Source organism: Cydia amplana, chromosome 9 (assembly GCF_948474715.1).
Source record: "Cydia amplana chromosome 9, ilCydAmpl1.1, whole genome shotgun sequence".
Taxonomy (NCBI): Eukaryota; Metazoa; Arthropoda; class Insecta; order Lepidoptera; family Tortricidae; genus Cydia; species Cydia amplana.
The window spans coordinates 8,337,758-8,354,175 of NC_086077.1; the positions used below are offsets into that span (position 1 = coordinate 8,337,758).

The 16,418-nt window shown below is 35.4% G+C and overlaps 1 protein-coding gene across 1 annotated transcript; it reads right to left on the bottom strand.

Moving 5' to 3' along the window:
* Positions 1-1,057: 1,057 nt before the first annotated feature.
* On the bottom strand, positions 1,058-13,501 carry LOC134651043 (aldo-keto reductase AKR2E4-like). Its single transcript, XM_063506023.1, has 7 exons — positions 13,382-13,501; positions 9,102-9,187; positions 7,918-8,097; positions 7,424-7,540; positions 4,522-4,689; positions 2,474-2,671; positions 1,058-1,302 (listed from the first exon to the last, which is right to left on the bottom strand). Exons 1-7 carry the CDS (start codon positions 13,443-13,445, stop codon positions 1,063-1,065), a joined length of 1,053 nt encoding a protein of 350 aa, XP_063362093.1. The 5' UTR covers positions 13,446-13,501; the 3' UTR covers positions 1,058-1,062.
* Between the last annotated feature and the right edge of the window lie 2,917 nt (positions 13,502-16,418).

A 16,418-nucleotide genomic window follows, 5' to 3' on the forward strand; every position in this document is an offset into this window, starting at 1 on the left:
TGTTCATGTTTATTCTCTCACGCATGTGAATTACCGGTGATTTTATAAGGACGTAATGTACCTGCTAAATCAATATCATATTCTTTTAATTTGAATACACCCCTCGCTCAAAAGCTGCGTGCAAATTTTGACGGGGTGATGCTGCTTAATTAAAGTGACTACAACAAACTGAGATGAAAGCAAAACAACGTTGTTATTCAATATCCAAATTATTTTAACGAATAGCAATTTTATTATTCGCTACTTTTCTTTATGAAAGTAATTTTTTTATCTTTGATAGTTAGTCTCTGTATTCTGTTTATTCTAGGGCCTTAGGTACATAAAATAAGACCTGCGCGTTGTGTACAATATTTTTTGGTTAAAAATCACCGATATTCGCGGAGGTTTGACGTTGAAACAATAAGTATTTATAGCTAATTTTCTGTTACTTTCTCGCTAAAAAAGAACCATCGGTTACCGATGTCGATGTCGATTATGTGAATTTAAACAATCCAGTTATTGTATATGGAATAAAGCAAATATTTTAACGAAGCTGGAAAAATATGGATTCTTCTAGAAATACCTAACGAAAGATGCCTTGCCTAAAATGTTAAATAAAACATATTACTTATTGTGTTGCAGCTATTTACGTTTGAGGCAGGGCAATGTGGTTTCGTGGTTATCTGAAAGTAAATAAGAACAAAACAAGAAGTAAATCCCAGTATTATAGACACAGGCGTACGAGTATATAAAATAATGGCGTATTACGGTAGATTTGCTGCGATGGGGACGAAATCAACCGGTCACGGACGCAAGCCCGAATAATACATAGACTTAGTCAGATACAAATAAAATGGGAATCAGGAAACTAAAGGATAAACTGAAATATGTAATAAAAAATTCCTTGTTTCATTTCTTGTTGGTTTATTTATTAAGCTTCGTACATTATTTTAGAATGTGAATGGTATACAATTAGGTAAAAATAGGTAATACCTACATTTAGTGCAGCCGTTTAGACATCATTTACGAATTACCCTAGAATTAAATTTATAATCGAAGTTTTTACTATAGGTATACTGTGTTTTAATCCTCTTTGCTGTATTCAATAATGTATTGTATTTCAGCAGCTGTAAGGTTCTTTTTTTCAAAAGGAAATTCTGGATGCGAGTACCATTTAGCCGGTGTTCTGAGCCTATAGTCTTTATTAAAGGTAGATAACTCAGAAATCTCCTGGGGGTTCAGGCTGAAGTCACATATGTTAATGTTCCGCTGTATGTGCTCCTTGTTCGTGGAGCGAGGTATGGCCACTAATCCTTGATCAACCTGTAAGTTTATAATAGGTACATTACGTATGTAGGTACATAACATGAGCTAAAATTCCAGTCTCAAAGATTCTTGAAAGTGAGTAATTTATAGAAAATAGGTTATAAATTATTTTTAACGATTAAAATTGTACATGTACATCTTGTTGTTCTGGAAAAGTAATTCTTTAAATTAATTTTGGAGATAAACGCACAGAGGCAAGACGTATTTTTACAGAAGAGAAATACGTCTACATCTTCTAAAGAATTGTATAATATAATGCCCATTTTGATTATTGAAAATATTAATTGAAGTTTAGATAAGATAAACCGCCCTGGATGGTTCATTTTAATCATAATCATAAAGCATATGCTTTCCGGCAGGAAAAAGGTGTAAGATAATGTAGCTTAAATAAATAAACAGCAACGTAACAAAAAATTCGTTTCATAAATGTGATGTCTAACAAATAACTAATTCGAGTTCTGACTTCCTCCACGAGGGAATTACCGAATATGTAATATTATCGCAGTTCAATACATGTAATATTTGGGTTGAAACTACAAGTCCCCGAACGCTTGGGACGGAGAAGCGGAGTTCTAAACGCCCACGACCGCGCCTAATATTTGTTTTTAGTAAATAGTATCGAAACTAAAGTCAAACATGATACAGGTTATTCTCGGAGTAGAGATTGACAATTATGCCTTTGATATGGATCGAACAATATTTTACTGTAAACATGTGGGGGTTTATGCTGATTATGTCACAAATAATTACTGTGAGGCCGGGTCGAACCCATCAAAGGCCGAAATTGCCTTTGCATTTATCGGTTTAACTTGAGATGTTAATTGTATCGAACCTTCAACTTCAAATGACGTCGAAATATACTGATGACCAGTTACAATAAGTAGTGTATGTAACTGTACATAATTAGGCATTGTGTAGCAGTCGCATAAACTACTATTACCTACATACAGAAAAATATACCCCAAATGGCATCACTAAAACAGTTCAATAGGTACTTAATTTTATTTCCCTGTTTCCTGGTAAATCGAATTCCACATAAGCTATTTCCCACTTGGCATATTAAAATCGTCTGATTATGAATGCGTTTTAACGCATATTAGAGCACAAGTGCCTAATAATACATAATTATATGCCTGGTGAGTGTTTATACACATCGAACGCAACTTACCAAATATCTTATTAATATCTGTGGAACAGTTTTGTTATATTTCTCGGCTATACGGCGCAGGGTCGGGTGGTCGGCTCTCGGCGGCGGCGCGTTTGGTTTTCGGCCGAGAATGGCGCCGAACGGACTGTACGCCATCACGACCACTCCACGGGCGCGACACCACGCTATCAACTCAGTTTGGGTTATCGTTGGGTTCACCTGTAGAAGTCATTCTCATTGATAAACTTTTTTCCTAGTTACCTAAATACTAGGTGTCCTAATTATTACTTAACGTAAACACGAAAGTAACGTAGAGGTGCTGTTAGGCAAATTTAGTTATTTAAGGAATAGTTTTAGTTAAATTTAATTGATTGTCATTATGTATGTAATGTAATTATTGTATGGATCTTGTTATCCGAAATAAATATATTAAATAAATAAATAAACATGTTATTGGCTGTCGGGACTTCTGATTGCATTGCTTATTTTCGTATGCTAGTATATATACAAAATGAGATTTACAAAACTTTATCATGCAAAAGTTTTTAAAAATGCACCGCATGTCTCTGCTGTTATATAAAAGATTAGAACTTACAATTATTTAGACATATTATCACAAGTAGCCTGATCTCAAAATTGGCCATTTCATAATATGTCCGACATTCCACGAAAAGTTGAAAATGAAGGCTCATGAAATTGCCAGCTAATAGATTGGCCACTACTTTTGGGCTAGCCGCCCGATAATAATAAAATCGTAGGACAAATTATGAAATAGCCAAGTCTACCTCTACGAACTGTTTAAAATTGGACAAGAAGCTCATCACTTCATTCAGTTTTATTTTTAGTTACATATAATACAGAATGCATACCTACATAAATAATATAAATATCGAATTGATATAGCCATGAAAAGACATTTGGATGTGTTGTGCAATAAATGTCTAGGTATATTGCGATGTAGGAACATTATGAATTGTAAGTTTTAATTAATTTGAAAGTTTGTAATGAAAGAATTTCGGGTAGGTTAATGAAGTCCTGTTAATTCACCATTCCTGTATAAGCCGCAAACTCTTATAATATTAAGTACCTTCATCACTTATTATACAAATATGTACAGTCGACGTCAAAGATACGTTTACACTTTTGCACCTTACTCTTTTATAAGTTGTGTAATAAAAAATAAAGGACTAAGTGTAAACATACCTACCTATTTGTATCTTTGACCTACGCAAATAACATTCGAACACAGTTATCACACACCAAAACATTGTTTGGTTTATGAACGGATTTTAAGCGTGAGAGTCACGAACAAAATTAAGGGCATCAGGGGGATTTCTAATATTCAAATTTCAAACATTTATTTGAACGTAGATCTCTAGGGCTCTACATATGAGATCATTGACTAGAAACGCGCGTCTGATGAGGTCCTAACTGTGTCAGTGTCATTCACTCATTGTCTTCCTCTTCTAAATTCTGTACATGTTGTTTATATGTCAATGGTTTTTTTCTATAGTGTGTCAAAGGTCTGTTTGATTTCAAACATAAACAGAGACAATCATACTATCTTTGTCTAACACTAGTACTAGCACCCAAAAGAAAAGGATGAGTATAGTTTTTTTTTGTTCCTATTAACTGACAAGATTTTGTTGACCCAGTATATAACATAATTATGTTATGCTTGCATTTATTCTGTGGAGTACATAGTATTTTAGGAAGGAGAACATTTAAAGTTTGTCGCTTGTTGCGAATTATTCATTTTAAAAATACAATAGAATGAGATTTTGAAAATAATGCGGAAGGTGTATTTTGCCAGCACTCATAGATTACATGTCGCTTAACATCAGACTTGAATATTTATAATACCAACATTAGTAATTAGTATTTTCCACAATGCTTCGTAGAAGTTTTAAGAAAGCAATAAGTAATAAAATTAAAAAGGTAAGCATTTCTAAAGACGTTTCTAAATGCTTAACCATTCATTGAGTTGATCTACTTACTTAAATATTTATAAATAATATAGAAAACGATTAAGTAAATTGATGAAAAAATTAAAAGAAAATCATAGCTACCTCGATTTGTAAAACTGCCGGTTTTATCCTAGAGTTATCCCAAAGTCGCTGCATCTGCGTTACATTGAAATTTGAAACACCTATGGACTTAGTGAGATTCATCTCTTTAGCATCCTCCATGCCTTTCCAAGTTTCTAGGTAGTCTGTAGAACTGATGCTGCCGTCTTTCTGCAAAGTGTAAAATAACCTCAAATGCCTCAGTATCAGTAGATAGCATGAAGTAAACTGTACTTTCTATGGCTTATTGTTTAGAACTTCATATGTAAAACGTTCCAAGTAAGTATTCTGTTTTAAATTTTACTAAACATAATAAACATATAAAACATATATTGTTTCATCTTTGCAAATACTTAATATTGAAGTATTGATAGATACAATACAATTGCTCATTGGTGAGGTTTTTAACTCCGAGTACCTAAAGGATGAATCACTCTAGACCGGGCCGTGGCCGGGCCGGAGCTTCCGGCGCTTCGTTTTCCACGTGATCACCGATCTGCCGTCATAGAGAATGACATGTCGGACGTCTCGGCCCAGGCCCGGCCCGGTCTAGCTTGAGTAATCCTTAAAACAGGCATGCTTTGATCGCATTGTGTCCAGTTTAAATATTTGTGAACATGAACTCAAAATAAAAATATCTACAATTTGCTACAATAATAGTTATTCGTGAAGTAATAAAGATATTGCCAAAAGGTATAAGAAAATAATAATTGTAACGCCAGAATGGAAAGATATGTATCTGTTAAATTCATCTTTTTCAAACCGAATATTAAAGATTGATACAGTGTAAAGGAGCTTCAAGTTTTAGTGGGGCCACGTCTGTATATTTTGATGTCCAACTTCATGTGCGCTGCATATTTTTAAGTTCGATAAACGTCAATCATGGAATTGACATTTATTTGTAAGAATCAACAGAGTGCAATGGTATACGAGGGAATAACATTTTCACCTCAGCAGCTCGAACAAGGGTACTTTGCTACTTAAAAACAGTGAGCAAAATGGCATTTTGCTCACTGAGTGAGACAAAATGAGCAAAATGCGATTTTGCTCACTGTTTTTAAGTAGCAAAGTACCTTTGTTCGAGCTGCTGAGGTGAAAACTTAATTGTTGGTATATCTTAAGAAAACATGAGTGAATAGGTAAGTGATGAAGAAGGAATACATTTTTCGGGTTCTCTAATTTGTTCTCACTGCTGAGGTGAAAAGTTTTGTGAACTACACGAGATCAAAGTTATTTACATCTCATGCGCTTTTGAGTCCCTTACTACGCTCAAGATTCTAAATTAGATTCACTCGCTACGCTCGTGAATCTAGTATAGAATCTTTCGCTTGCACGGGACTCAAAATAAACACTCGAAGAAATATCAAACTTTGATCTCTTGTTGTACAAATAACTATTTAAGAGTCCAACTGAATGGGAAATATAAGTTTTTTACTTCAACTGGTATTTTTCTCGTAACTACTGCAATAAAACTTATTTCAATACCAATATGTTGAGCACGGAATCTGCCAGCTTTACGGTTGCAGGTAGCGTCACTAGTCCCTTTGAGCTCCTTTAAGAAGGGTGTGGGTAGGGTAGGGTAGGTAGGGTAGCTTTAAGGGTCTTTACACGGAACGTTACCTACGAAGTTATATTTGATATCAACATCACAGTCTAATAGTAACTATTTATATATGTACTTTTTAAGTTTTCATAGCACATCTGTGCCAACATAGATAGCACTTCTTCCGATATAGAACTCAATTTATACTTGGTTTAATGAAGGCTCACGCAGACTAAGGCACGTAGCAAGCTGTTTTCCTTCCGTCTCGCAATAACTATTTTTTAGCACGAAATTAACAATTAAAACAAAACGACGCAGTTCTTAAAACTAATTTCTGCAGAAAACTTGTAGCGAGTTAAAAAGCGTCCAACAATTTTAAAATGAAAATACAGCGAATAACTTGCAAAGTTTTAAGTACTAGTCCTGCCTATAAAGTTTTTGCTGACACCTTCAAAGTTGCTAAATGAAAGTAGGTGTACGTAGGTATGTTATAATCTTTTAACTCACCACGGGAGTTTTAGTTGCACTTTTATCCCCTATTATGTCATACGTAATTCTCACACTTACCTACAATAATTTAAAACATGGTGGTAGAGGCGCATATTAGACGTTTAGTTTATTATTAGTTTTAATTATTAATGTTTGTTTGAATAAATGTTTTCGATTTAAAACATAATACGGTGCGTCATCATTACATCCGTATGTATTCAAACACAATTGATATTGTTTATGAATAAATATCTTGTATCTTGTATCCAGGGGGCCGCCAACCTCTCGAATGTGTTATGTGTCGAACGCGGAACGTGGATCCGCGCAGTAAGTATTGAATTCAAATAATTAATAAATTCCGCCATTCGAGAGGTTAAAAAGGTGTTACTAGTTTGCAGGCGTTTACTGGCAACATTTATTTGTCAAACTTTTAAAACGACATAGTCGGTGACCAGATGTGTATATTAGGATATAGGATAGGTACAACATGAATACCGCCAAAGAAATATCCTCTTCAAAAGTATCATTTGTAGTAGTTACGCATGCGGAAAATATGTTTGCGAATAACCCAATGCTATTGAATAGACGGTTTTATACTGCTGTAGTAGCGAAAACTCAACACGACAGTATTAATACATACAATCCTCCGAGATATTACATTCACAAACGTGTTACTTTAAAAAAATATTCAATAGTCTAATTAAATACAGGTTCATTACTCTTGAATGTATTATGCAAATTCTCCAAATAATCTACCTACTTATAGTTTACAAGCTCTACTTGAAAAATAAGTACAATTCCATTGGAATAGCATGTTGAAGTTCCTTTTGCTTATTTTTCAAGCTAAGTAAAACAAAAGCGTCTGGGCTATACCTTGTATGCCATTGGGTAGTGTACGAGGTAGAGATCGATGTAGTCCATTTGTAACAGCTCTAACGACTTCTTCAGAGCTGGAATCACTTCGTTTCTTTCGTGAGCATCGTTCCATAACTAGAGAAAAAGAAAATAGAACATGTTTAATGTTATGCCACGACAAAGAAACGTTCGTAGACTTCGGAGACATGAAAGATAGCGTGTTATTTTAACCAGTTTTCACCGACTAAACAGATACGTAGGTACGTAATTATAGTGAAATTGTGAGCGGTTAACAAGGTTATAAGGCAAAATTTAGCGTGACAAAGTATAATCTAAGAGTGTAACAAGTTGTTCAATGTTAGAACCTATAACAAAAGTCAAACGTCTAAAGTTAGAAGCGAGCTGAGGTGGTTATTCACGGAAAATAATCACACGGCACAGTGTTCCCGTGTGAGTATTTGACTGGATGGTGTAGGTACTGTAGGCTAATTGTTTAACATCGGAATACTCACTTTGGTGGTGACGTAAACGTCGACGCGGGTGTCGTTGTCTCGTAGGAAGCGGCGCACCCCCAGGCCGACCTCGTCCTCCACCCGATACAACGCCGCGGTGTCGATGTGTCGATAGCCGGTTTCCAGGGCCCATTGTACCGCGAGGGCGAGCGAGTGGTTCGTCGGCAGCACCCGCGTGCCCTGCACGACGGTTAACATGGCCCGGACATGTCCGGGTGTTAGCTTCGCATTTGTTAACAACGCCGCACTGAGGCCGGTTTCACAGTTAGAAACTGTTCACTATATATTCCGTACGGTGCGAGTAAGATTTCAAAGACTCTTAATGTAGGTACATTCGTTTGACTTTAACATTTTAAATCGATAATAGATTGAATGAAGTAGGTTTTCCCCATTCCCCAGTAGGGAAACGATGAGGAGGAATATATACCTACTGTAAACCTATAATAACTTAATACTTTTGTTTTACTACATCACTGTACAAAGAAACGAAATAATATTATTAAACTTTAACTATTAAACGGCATATAGGCACCTATTACAAACTAGTATTAAGTTATTATAACAAAGTGTATGAATAATGTAGTGAAACGTTATATGTAGGTATCTGAAAACAACGGTATCTCTTATATACTGTAGGGATATTCCTACAATATAAATATAAGAGATTACTATGCGCTGGTGGCCTAGCCTATTATGCGCTGGTGGCCTAGCGGTAAGAGCGTGCGATTTTCAATCCGGAGGTCGCGGGTTCAAACCCCGGCTCGTACCAATGAGTTTTTCGGAACTTATGTACGAAATATCATTTGATATTTACCAGTTGCTTTTCGGTGAAGGAAAACATCGTGAGGAAACCGGACTAATCCCAATAAGGCCTAGTTTCCCCTCTGGGTTGGAAGGTCAGATGGCAGTCGCTTTCGTAAAAACTAGTGCCTACGTCAAATCATGGGATTAGCTGTCAAGCGGACCCCAGGCTCCCATGAGCCGTGGCAAAAATGCCGGGATAACGCGAGGAAGAAGATAAATATAAGAGATACCTACCATTGAAATGCAATATTTATATTACTAGTACCGAGTACCTACTTACATCGAATATACAAAGTCATTCTCATGTATACTCACACCAGACTCACACGCATTGGCAAAACTTATTCCGCGTTAGAAATATTTCAATTTTGCGAACTTACATCTGCCAAATGTCCCAGGCTGGTGCCTAGAGCAACAGCAGGAATTTCATTTCCGTCGTTTAGCTTGTATTTTATTAGTTTCCCATCTACCTGCAAGATAACAAAATGAAAATCACAAATTATATCAGGTACTTTCAGTGCCTTATGAACCTCTTTGTTCCGTATTAAACTATTTTACAACTTGACAGGCAATTTTAAGGTAATTAGTCTGAATCACGGTCTTTACATTTACGCTGCAACCATGCAGCTGTGGTGTATGAGCGAGATATTTTGCGTGTATAGCGCTGTTTCACTTGCACGTCGTCTCCAGATTCGGTTGCGGCGCTAGTGTAAAAACCGCCTAATTTACTACGGTAGTAGTAAATTCCAAACAAAATAATTAGTACGCTGTTTATTAAAGTAAACATATACATCGTATAAATAAATAATATTAGTAGGTGTGTGTGTACATCGTTGTATATACAGTATTCATTATGATCAAATTTATATACCAGGATCTGTAATTTGTTTTTAAAACACAATGGCAAAAAAGTCTGAATGGGTGAAAAAAACCTGTCAAGCGCAATTCGAGCCGCGATTAATGTCCCGCGCCGACCAATACAGAATTACGAGCCATTCCCAGGCTGAAAACAAGCCTCACTGTAACGGTGAGCTTTTGCAGGCATAGAACACGTTGAAGGTTAAAACCTAATCGATTCGTACATAATTAGTTCTCAATTTTTACGTCATGAGAAGTATATATGTAAGCTCTGTCATAGGGCAAGGTATTTATGGTTTTGAGCGTTGAAGTAGTTCGTTTTTTTTTTGCATTACAAAAAGACTACGCGATCTAGACGTGCCTTTTAATTGAAAAACGCTTTTTAAAAATCAATATATGTATATTACTTATGAAAGCAAAAGAATGTAAATAATCGTATGATTCATAATTGTTACATATAGTCCGTCAACCAAATCTTGTCAGTAGCAATGTAAAGCAAACTAAAGTAGGGCAACACTCAAAGAGCAGTATTGCGCTAAGAAAAGCAGCAATGTACAACGAACCATAAGATATTTTTTTCCGCTGAGCGCGCCCTGCGTACGTCAATTCAAATTGTCACTCGCGGTTTATTGAAAAAAATTGAAACATGGACGGACAATTTAAAAGCGATGTTAAAACAATGTTAATCAAAATGATGAACAAATTTGAAGATATCAAAAACAACTCCCTATTGTAGTGCTTATATTCTCTTTGTTCCTTATGTCTTCTAAGTTTACTAAAATAAAATCATATCAAAATGCAGATAATTAGATAGTGCATATATTTGTTATTTACAATATAATATGCCACTTGTTAATGTGAATTAGTGTACTGTTCTGAATGAATATGACATACCTGTGTAATTTTTTTGATTGGTATATATTGTACAATATACATATTAAAAATAAAACAACTGATATTTGGGTGTTTATTTAATTTAAAGGTAAATAAGATAAGGGGCACTTTTCGACTTGGTTGCGTTGTACACGTATATAAACCGCCATAGGTAAGTATTGTCTGAAGAGATACTTTCTACTACGAACGCCTTATATTGGGCAAGATTTAATCCTGCAACAAACATGTATGGATTAGGTAGATATTGCGAAAGAACGGCGATATAATCAAGGCTCTTAATACTGTTTAAAAGGTTTACCTTTGTAAATAGTCACAACTGATTGCTGAAAATATTAGACATGTGGGCCTATGGACGGTTTCCAGGACACAATTTATGGTCTTGTTGGATAGATTTAGGCATACGTTTTCATTTTATTTATGCCTTTTAACCCTAAAACAAAAAACTGAACATAATCTTAAAAGTTCGAAAGAGTTCTTCCAGTACTTGTCATAACCTCCATTTTTAGTAATGTTTACCATCAACGAGCATGATTGTACATTGTAGGCCCCTTAGCTTTGCTTATTCTTATTTAATGTATTGGTATTTAATGGTGACAGCAGAAATATCTCTTGTAACAGAAACGATTCAGAATGAAAACAAATAAGGTGACGGCTGTCATTCACAATCCATATTCCACAGATAAAACACTGATGACACGCGTTTTGGAATTATTTGAACACAGTGTTGCTAACCCGCGATTTTTCAAATTTGCCGCCTTTTACTACTGACAAGATTTGGTTGACGGACTTTATTTGCCACCGTGACTTGTTTTTCAAAAGTGTTTTCCTTATTTTCAAAAGTGTTTTTCAATAAAAAGACACGTCAAGATTGTTTACCTTTTTTCTAATGGTAAAAAAACGAACTATAAGTAGGTAATATTTTGTATATGGCACATTTTTGTGCAATTGCAGTTCTTTACAATATTTTTATTACGAACCAAATTAAAGCAATGATGTACCTAAGCTCCACATTTAAGCTACCTAAGTACCTACCTACCTGAGGTCACTGGGGACAAAAGAGCTAGCAGCTTCCTCGCTCAACGAATAAGCGTTGCAATTCAGCGAGGAAATGCTGCCAGTATCTTTGGTACTATGCCCCAGGGGCCCTCTTTAGATATAGAGAGAGAGAGAGAGAGAGAGAGATTCTTTATTTGTGAAAACACAGGTACAATGAATGGTCTTACATTATAGTTTGGTAGTCTCACCATGCTCTGCCAATAGTGGCGTACAAATACTATACTACTTATAAACATAAACCATGCATTATTTCAAAATTTACAATTTGTAAATTAAATATTAATCATTAGAACATGTGACAAAAATTAGGATATAATTATACTTAAGAAATAAAGATCTTTTAGATCTTTAGTTTTCCTTTTATAAGTAGTAGTTTTAGTTTTGTAGGTAGTTTTAATTTTATTTAGGTTATTTTATTGTTACTTACTTTATACATTTAATTACAAAAAAAATTATATTAGCTACCTATAGTATAATATATATTACGTCATTACCGCTTCACACAGGCTATTGTAAACTTAATGAAATTTCTGACAGTTGCCACTGGAAGTTTGTATCAAAGAACCCAGCTGACTCGACAAATTCATTGGAGCTCTCCGTAGCGCCCTTCGATTTTGATTTTGGTAGACCTATTGTTAGAGAGTTCCGTAACAGAAATCATACCTAGGTATATCGTATCCCTAGTAAAGAAAAAACCGGCAAAGTGCGAGTCGGACTTGCGTTCCAAGGGTTTCCAATAATTTTAGACCCATTAGTTTCGGAAATAAAGATCCAAGAATGGTATTTTTCTGCCTATTTTCTTGAATTACTTCTAAATTGATTATCCTTAAATTAAAAAAAATATATATATTTGAAATTATCACAATAAGCTCTTTCAATTGATATGTAACACTAAAAAAAAATTACCCTTCCATAGAAAATGGACCATCAGCCAAAATGTATGAAACAGCCAAATTTTTTTTCGCGATTTCGGGGTTGGTCCCATAGTAAAAGTTGCTCAGTATTATTCCAACACCTCCCTGGCAACGGGAATGCAGTTATTTTTTAGCCACTCTGTATGGGAACCCCGGAATTTCATAAGAAAAGTCAAAAGTTTAAAAAAATCATAACTTGAAAACTACGAAAAATCGGCTAACATACATGGGGTATATTCTGATAGCCCACGACGTGAGGAATCTAAAAAAAAATTTTGGACGTCAAGGTTTGGACCACCCTGTATAGTTTGAAAAACCATTTTTTCTCATTTACCCCCCAAAAGTGGCCTCCGTGTTTAAAATTCCTTTGTTTACGTCCGTCTTTGGGTCACAAACTTATTACAAATGTGTACCAAATTTCAACAGGTCCCAGTAGTTTCGGGGAATATAGGCTGTAACAGACTGACAGACAGACGCACGAGTGATCCTATGAGGGTTTCGTTTTTTCCTTTTGAGGTACGGAACCCTAAAAAAACCTCAAATATCCGAATCATGATCGAAACCGCAACAATAACATAATTATGCCAACGAATTATTTTTGTTTAACGAATCACTTGAGCCAATAATTTTATTACAAAAATCAATGTATAGAAGCTAAACAATTTACGCCTTATATGGCTAAATAAGAATAAATTTAAAATCTAAGTGAACAAATGAATATCAAAATTGTATGATCTAATCTTAGGGTCATCGTAGTTCAAATGTCTTACGCGTCGTGTAACACGTCTGCCTTGAAATCTTTGTGTTCTATATTTACTCGTATTGTATATTATTCCCACTCACATATAACAAGCATAACTAAAATTAAGGACTACGATTAAGGTCCAAAAAAACTTTTTGAGTAGTGTGTTATTTTATCACCAGTTACAAAAATAAACTAACTTGAGAGAAACAAAACAGTATCGATAAAAATGATCCCGCGCACTTGACCGTAGCAACCATGATGCGTGACAGACTCGATTGGACTGCCAGTTATAAAACAATATAATCAAAGACATACTACACATATGAGGCAACATTCTTCCTAGGGAGCGTTCAAAAACATCGCCGACCAAAACTTTACGCCAGACCAAGACGCTAATGTTACAGAATCCAAACTCGGTAAATAATAGTATTTTATACAATCGTGATATAATGGAGAGCTTGATTATATCACTAATTGTATACAATACTTTTTCTACGAGTCAACAAAAAAAATACTTAAAACTAGTAGAAGAATCATATAATTATGTAGGTAAAAAAAACAAGTATGCAGCTAAGATGTGCGAGCAGCCGCGATACCTTCATACTCGTACGTGACCCGGCCCCCGCGCCCCGCGCCCTCCGGCCGGTTGGTCAACGACACCTTCTCGTAACTCATGAGGCCCTGGTACTTGCTCCGCAGTAAATCCAATTTTAAGACAGCTTTTTTCTCGATTATGGCCGCCGTAGCCTATGGAGACTAACAAGCAACGCTAAGCGACGCTAAGTGGACGGTTTCCACGCCACGCTCCGCAAGCGTTGCGCCGCGATGCTTGATAGGGTACGCGGCAGCCGCCACAGCCTCCTGGACGTCGTGGCTAACAGGTGGGACAGCGGCCTGCTGAAGCACTGGTCTCCCATGCACGTTAGCCTCAATAATATATTCAGGGCCTGTTTCACAATGTCCAAGTAAAGTCCTGAATAAGCTACTTGCCACTTATCTGGCGAATAAAGTCATCGTTGGCGTTTCACAATCTTCAAATAAGCTTAACTGGTAAATAAAGTGCTAAGTAAATTATAGGTTAGATCACCTATCAGATAAGGAAGTTTTTTGGCGGTTTAAGTTATTTGACAGATCGATTTAAAAAGTTTTGTATGTCGTGAAATCGAAAAATACTAAAAATGAATCTATCTAATGAGTTTTCAGACGACGAATTAAATGATTTTTTTGATCGCTTAATGGAACCACCCAGAGATCCCATGTATCGACAACGTTCTAATCACATGGAGACATTTAATCATGAAGAATTCAGGGTTCGATTTCGCTTTAATAAAGATACCGTGTACTATGTCCATTCATTAATTCAGGACAAAATCTCTTCTACTACAGAAAGGTACTGAAATGTCTATCTACTATACTACCCACAGTATTTCTAATAGGTACTTACAGTCAAGTGTAAAAATATGGTTGCACACAAGTTACACAAAAAATATGTCTCATAGGTAGCTGTTAATTCGCCTATACATGACTGCATGACCCATAGTTTTACACTGACTGTACCTCCATCTCGTTTATTAAAAGAATCGCGGCCATATTTTATGTATGGCCGCGAGGGCTATTGTTTTGTAGTACCACCGACCAACTACTAACATTAGTTAGGTAAGTACATGAATAAATCATTGTTTCAGGAATTATGCTATATCATCTATGGATCGACTACTTTTGACATTGCGATATTATGCAACTGGAAGTTTTCTGAACGTAGTTGGCGATTTTTCTGGTGTGAGTAAGGCATCAGCTTGTCGGATTGTGAATGTCGTGTCACAAGCAATCGCACAATTACGACCACAGTTCGTCAAGTTCCCAGACGATATTGCTAAATTACAAGGAGACTTTTACGAGATAGCAAGATTTCCAAGGCTTATTGACGCCATTGATGGCCCCAGGTTACAGCATCACTCTTCTTATTTTCAAGAATGTGTTTATTGACTTCGACCAGTTTGATTAAAATGTCAACCTCCTCTCGCGTGAAATTAATGCTCCTCTCACGTTTTTGAGACATTGTTGTCTTTGCAAAACTACGCAAAACTATGAAAAACTAGGCCAGCAAAATAATTAACACAACGAGAAAACAAACCCAACCAAGCACGCGTTTTTTTTTCTTTGACATTTGAATTACGTTTCGTTCCACATAAAAATTAGTGATTTCTAAAATAATATTTTCGGATCATTATAATTGTTACAGGATATGCATTTAAAGTATATCAATACGTAACACAAAATAATGCATAAAAGATGCACTTTTAATACTTTTCAGAGTGATGAATTTAATTTTTTTTTATATGCTCTCACATGTTCCGTAAATCGAAACGTCAAAGTGCGATGTTGCCATCTGTAACTTAAAAGTAGCAAACTGGCACATAAAATTAATGGGTAGACGTTTGTGAAACAGGAACTATTTTATCAGGAAGTTTTATCTGGCAGTTAATTTATTTGTTAATTAGCTATCCAACACTTTACTCAGACTTTGTGAAACAGACCCTTAGTAAATTGTAATATATATTTAGTTTTATTGTAATATTTTATTTGTATAATTTGTTTTAATTTTAATTTTATTTTAATGTAATTTAGTTGTAACTATGGATTTTATGGTTCGAAAAAAATGTTTTTATTATAAGCGGTTTTCGTAGTCTATGAATGTTGCTATATGAAGGGTGTCACATACGCATTTCTGACTTATGAAGCAATTGTTTCTACTATAAACCTAAAATAATTAATTTGAGCTATCGTTTTGTTTCGTCCTCTTGACCGAGGCGAGCTGTGATTGGTCAATTTCATTATAGTTGACTAAACTGTATCGAAATGAATATTATAGTTGAGTTGGGGTCCCATAATGAAAAAAGTATGCGATTTCACTTTGGTATACGGAGTCTTAGTCGACGAGTAGAAAAACGTTTTAACAAGCGAGTATTTTACATATTTTGTCATAATAAAATATTTTAATAAATGTAGATCACGTACGTACCTAAAAACGAGAGGCTGTCGTTAAAGAAAAACGGAATCCCTCGATGTTTCTGAAGATTCATACCTACTCAATTCTTGCATAATTTCAAGACCCTGTATTTGCGGCGTAAAACCCTTTCAGTATTCTAAAATATTCTTGTTCTTAATTAAACATTCCATAAGTCAGCCCAAACATCCCGACGAGATACCGATACGTTTTCTGCAAACCA